Here is a 6,201-nt window from a genome sequence, read left to right on the forward strand (position 1 = left end):
TATTATTATCATTATTATTATTATTATTAAGTTTTAGTACTATTAAAGTATTATTAAAGTCTGTCTAACTTCACCCCTCATAACTTCTCAAACCCAGGTGGAGGATCCCAGTCAACCCAACGATGAAGGCATCACTGCTCTGCACAATGCTGTCTGTGCCGGACATACAGAGATCGTCAAGTTTCTGGTTCAGTTTGGTGTCAACGTCAACGCTGCAGACAGTGACGGCTGGTAAGTTTACTGCTGCCATGGTTGATGTCTTGGATCAGTACTGAGCCACAGAGGAGTGAGAGCTGTCTACAGTATATCAAACATGTAGGATTTTTTCAACTCCTTCATCCTGCAGTATGATCCAGTTACAACTACAGAAATCTGAATGTAGTGTAACGTACTTGGCTCTGACCCAAAATCACCAAATCCAATCATTAAATTTAGCATTTTTAAAGTTGTATAAGTTGTTTCTGGCTTAGCTCAGCACTATTTCACAGCAGCAGGGTAAAGTATTTCTTCTTTTCTTACCTCCTTTTTTTCCCTTGTCACCCAACCTCAAACACAGGACGCCTCTTCACTGTGCTGCATCCTGCAATAATGTGCAAGTGTGCAAGTTCTTGGTGGAGTCTGGCGCAGCAGTCTTTGCTATGACTTACAGTGACATGCAGACGGCAGCTGATAAATGTGAAGAGATGGAGGAAGGCTACACCCAGTGTTCTCAGTTCCTCTACGGTCAGTGAAAGCTATTTTATTTCCTAGTTTTTTTTGATTTAGGTTATGCAAGCTATTTACCTTTTTACTTTTTCATTTTATTATGTCCGTCCTGTGTTGTCGTTTCTGTTCAGACAAAAACTCTTGTGCTGACTATTTTTCTGTGTGCTTTTTTTACACCTTCAGGTGTGCAAGAGAAGATGGGCATCATGAACAGGGGCGTGGTCTACGGTCTGTGGGACTACACAGGTGAAAACCCCGATGAACTGTCGTTCCGAGAGGGAGACTGCATGACCATCGTCCGCAGAGAAGACGAGGACGAGATCGAATGGTGGTGGGCGCGCATGGGCGACACTGAGGGTTACATTCCCCGCAACCTCCTAGGGGTGAGTCATGAATCAGTGAAACTGTAATTATGATAAGTGTATTTATTTTATGCAGAAGCATTGATGTTGATGTTTCATTTTTGCTCGTTTTTGCACCTTCATATATTTCATATACTTCATTTCTTTCTCTGTAGTGCAGTCCATATTTCCTTAGTACAGTCAACATGTCATTTCAAGTTTTATATCCCATTTCAAAACTAGTATTATTCCATTCTGTAAATAGATTTTAAATTTTTAAATAATTCATTTTAGTACTATTTTGCTTATTTCATTATGATTACCTTACTCTTGTACTATTTTTATTCTTCTGTGTTGCGTTTATGGGAGCAAACAATAAGACATTCTTTGTATGCTTACGTACTTGGCTAATAAACAGATTCTGATTCATGTCCTCCTGTTTTCTCCAACAGCTATACCCGAGAATAAAGCCAAGACAGAGAACCTTGGCTTAAAACACAAAGATCCCTGCACATTTCAGTTTGCCACAACACTCCAAAATGCAGACACATACACACACATACACACACACACACACACACACACACACACACACATACACATACACATACATAACACACACAGGCTTTAACAGACTGGGGAAGAGAAGGACACTGCTGAAATGAAGAGACAAGGACAGACCAAACAATATGAAGGATCAGCTATGAACTCTTTCTGGCCCAACTGGCACTTTTCTGTATCTACAGCAGAGGGACTCCCTCACTTATTTTTCCACGCCACACTGTGTACTGTGTACTTAAGACACTAATGGCATTGTTTTTCTTTATTCCACTGTTTTTTGTTGTTTGTTTTTTTTTGTAATCAGATATAAGTGTCTGAAGTAATTTTCCTAAAATGACAGAAACTCAAACGTTGGGATGTAAATGGAACAAGCAGTATTTTTATTGCTAGAAAATGATTTTTACACTTTTGAATAGTCTTTTAAAACTTGCTCTCTGGTTATTTTCTAACACACTTTGGGGCTCTACTTTGCATGATATGAATGAGTGGATGATGATGATGATGATGCTTTTGAAATGCTCTGTTACCATGACAATCTTTTGGGGGCTTGTTTCTCATCATCTGTGCTGAGTGACCGTGCCTCTGTATATCTGCACTGGAGGTGAAAAGTTTCTGCTGTTCTAGCTAAACTTATAGATAATGAAATGATTGGTGGAGAAACGGTGATGAAGCTTTCGATTGATCTATTGCTGTTCATTCTTTGGTCCGTGATACCCAGAGAGCCAGTCTGCTTTTCCTGCATTGGCACATGGTTGAGATGCCATAGATGCTGTGTATACATGTATTTTTGTCACAAAAACTAGTGAAATGTTACTGTAGGAATTATGTTGTTATAAAAATGGACTTTGAAACTCTCAAGAGGCCCTTTGACCAAGAAGAAGTCATGCAGTATGAATTTTAATGTTTTATTACAGCCATTCCATGAAAATACAGTAATGTGCATTAAGAAAGGAAGCCTAATACCAGAAACCGTGACTTTTTGTAGTAATCAGTAAGAAATGACACACTATATTCTGAAGTCGGAGACAATTTCTAAATCGAATCATTTCTTGAAAGCAAAAGATTATATAAAAAAAGATGGAACTTGTACATTATGAGCTCCCAAAACTCAACTCATCACATCTCTCTGTCACTGCAGATGTATTTATTTTTGTTACTTTTTTCTTTAGCCGTTCTGTCAGAACTATAACCACAAATGTGCTGTAGTGTTTCAAACATTTATAATAAAATACTTTGTACTAAGTTTATATAGTCTTCTTATTATTGTGATGTTTACGTGAATGTTCAGAAAACCTCTGACTACACCCATTCATCAGTGTGTAAAATTAAATCCTATTTGCTTGTTAAAGGACATTTGCTGCCCTCTACTGGACAGAAGGAGAAGTGTTCAACTCCCAGAGCATGAATTCAAATTTGGGAGTATGGTGGGAGCAGGTTACAAAATATGTAAGTCTTGTATAAGTGGTACAGTGTGTAACGCTTGATTCAGGGCAGCCATTAAAAATAATACCTGACCATCTTTTAGTACCATTGTGCTTCAGACTCCACTGAGCTTCCTGTGTAAAAAGTAATAAGGAATTGATTAATATTGGATATTAAGAAAGTATATATTTGGGAAACCTGTGTAAAATGGTAGCTTGTGTAAGATACATGTGAAAAAAACATTTTCTTTCTCTTCAGTCTCTTCAGAAGAGGAAAATAAGTGGCTGAAAAGAAGTCAGACTAGGCTCAGTAAGCTTGACAAAGAGGGAATTCACACAGGATTTAAAGCATTTGAACCAATATTTGAGTAACAATCGAGGCTATATTAACTTGATAAATGAGTGTGTAGCCTGTAAGTGAGTACTTGAGGTGTTGGATGGATGTGTGAAGTTGTTTAGCTAAAAGAAAGACAGCTATTAACACAGTAACTTTTTAGGGAAGCATTTATTGACTTCAGAGAGAAGATGAGCCTGTTTCAATGAATCTTTATGGTGCCTGAGATTTTTTGGGGGGGCGGCATGTAACAGCTATCTGTGGTAATGTGTCATCTCTTGATATCAGTGGTATGTAGGTGTGTAAGTCCTGAAACTGTGAAGTGTTTGTTTTTTACTGTGGACTCATCAAAACATCACCATGAACCAAAAATATTGATCCAGTGATTTATTTTCTAGGTATTTTTGGATACTGGTGGGCCCATGTGCGTCATTTACTGCGTTCAGTATTAGGACAAACAGTGTTTTTAATCACACAGGTGTTCCATTCTGCATTAATTATGCTTCTGTCAAAGCCAGCATAAACCAACATTATTAAACTAGTTTCTGTCCTTGATGAAAAAGCAGGAAACAGATTAAAGAATGTTCTAATTTCTATGTTGTGTCTCAAGGCTATTGTTTTTGTTGTATTGCTAAATAATTACAGAGTGTTACCAGATAATAACTTCATTTCCTCCTCCTCACTTATCTAAAAATAAACAGCATGGTCACAACAGAGTCAACACAGTGGGGAAAGAAACAACATGAATTAAGTGTGAAAGGCAACAATCACAGAGGGAAATGACTTTGTAATAGGTGTACCGAGTACTGCATATGTCTTCATCCGTCATGATGATAATTTTGGGTGCTCTGTCTTCTGTAGCATAAACAAATTACAAATGATTACTGGTGAGTGCAGGTTCATCTGTCACACCAGAAACTCTCTTAGGTTAAGAGTTGAACTCATGTTAGTGTCCATATGAGCTGAAATAATGGTATTCCTGACGTATTCCTTCACACATAACCTTGTGGAGCAGTAATACAAGCAATGTCACAAGAAGCAAATAACACTTCCTATGTTTAGACTGTAAGCTGTGCTCTGTGTGCAGGTCTCTGCAGATCTTTGCAGCGGGACAGCAGGCAGAGTGAAACACTTTGATCCATTCAAAGCCACGATCCTGTACTTCTTATTGTTGTTAGTGAGGACACACTTGGAGAAAAACAATAAAAACTGCACCTTATGATGCAATATATCCACAACACACATCCACATATGAACAAATCACTCCACCCCTCCTCCAGGTACCATTGTTACCATGGTAACACCCGACAGTGACTCTGTAGGCTCCGTTGAAGTTCTTCTGTTTTGTCCCTTTGTGAGTTCAATGGGGTTAACACAGCTGAATGTTTAAGACACAAACCCCTATGCTGTACAAATCCCCTGCCGAATAGCAATATTCGATAAAAGGCTGAATTCAACATTGATGCTGCCTACTGTACATGACTAACTGCATTCATAATTGACACATACATTTATAATGGATTAAAAGTTCTGTATAAGTGAGAGAGGCAGTCATACATGGAATGACAGATCCTGTTGTTTTGCTTCATAATCAGAGCTCTCATTGATCTCTAGCATGAACGCTTTGTGTTTCTATGAGTGATGTGAAGACCTGCAGGGTGTATGTGCACAGATAAAGGTCTGATTTATGTTGTTGCTGTTATATAATGACTCAAATCCTATTCATATCCCCTGTGGGCATGTTATTTCATTGGGCTTGTGTATCTCTGGAGATAGGAACTTTGGAGAGTGATGGAGCCAAGCTTTCCTCACAGGCACCTTCATTAAAAGTTGAGCATAACATCCACAGTTTCTGGGATAGATCTGCCTCACCATGAATCTCACCCAATCTAGAAATGCAAAACATCATATTTTTACCCGAGGATCTGGAGATGAGGAAGAGGGAGGGTAGGGAAACAGATGAGGAGCCACAGGTGGAATTATGTCTGCATGCCTGGATGTGAGTAATGTGAGTCTTCCACAGGAAACCAAAACATGTTTTATAGAAGAAAATAACTGAAGCAAGAGCTACAGTTTGGTCATGTTTACGTGCTTCTGTAAAAAAATGTTATTGACCTTTAAACACAATCAATCAATTATTTAAGAGCCTTTACTAGCTTTTCAAAGCCTGTGAACAATTATTACTCAATCAGCGTCTTTCCATAATGGGGCCTCACATTATAAAATAATTGATAGAAGAATACAAGTTAGAGCAGTTTTGATTATTTCACAATAGAAGTTTCTGTCTGCCGTTTTTTCTGTGCTCTACTCACTGGTTTGAAGTGAGCAGGGCTCAGCTCAGTCAATCAAAACTTAGCAAAATTTGAATGCAAATCTGATGACAGTTGTGAGGTTGTGTGCTTATGTTGGTTTAAATTCAATAAATAATACCTAAAAAAGTTTTTTTCCCCAAAACATTAACTTGGATTGTTGCTTTTTTTTTTTTTAGCCATGACCATTTATTGTAATCAAGAAAAAATTATGAATTGAAACCAAGTTTTTAAGAGCTTTAAAGCAGCACTTATTGATTGAATTTAAAAAGCAGCATCAAACGCCCATGAAATGCTCACGTTTACTTGATTTGATCATTTTCTGTCAGGAAAGATCAAAGCAACACTAGCCAATTAGAAGGGCTCAATAAATCCACAATTAAATGAAATAAAAGTTGTATGGATTGGTAAATATGTTTAAATAAATTCTTGTTTGAGGAGTATTTAATTCAAATTTGATTAATCAATAGTTTTAATTTAAAATTTTAATTAAATGTATGTTTGTTGTGTGTAGTTCCCTCTGTGAACAC

The 6,201-nt window shown here is 37.5% G+C and overlaps 1 protein-coding gene across 2 annotated transcripts in view; it reads left to right on the top strand.

The window, feature by feature from the left end:
- tp53bp2a (tumor protein p53 binding protein, 2a) overlaps nucleotides 1-2,854 on the top strand; it is a 33,897-nt gene extending 31,043 nt beyond the window's left edge. For both annotated transcript variants that reach the window (XM_042433418.1, XM_042433419.1), the window contains 4 exons: nucleotides 98-231; nucleotides 557-723; nucleotides 889-1,088; nucleotides 1,499-2,854. In XM_042433418.1, the coding sequence (XP_042289352.1) occupies nucleotides 98-231; nucleotides 557-723; nucleotides 889-1,088; nucleotides 1,499-1,540 (543 nt within the window). In that variant the 3' untranslated portion in view covers nucleotides 1,541-2,854. The remainder of the gene's footprint in view (nucleotides 1-97; nucleotides 232-556; nucleotides 724-888; nucleotides 1,089-1,498) is intronic.
- Nucleotides 2,855-6,201: the final 3,347 nt, after the last annotated feature.

Source organism: Thunnus maccoyii, chromosome 14, assembly GCF_910596095.1.
Source record: "Thunnus maccoyii chromosome 14, fThuMac1.1, whole genome shotgun sequence".
NCBI lineage: Eukaryota > Metazoa > Chordata > Actinopteri > Scombriformes > Scombridae > Thunnus > Thunnus maccoyii.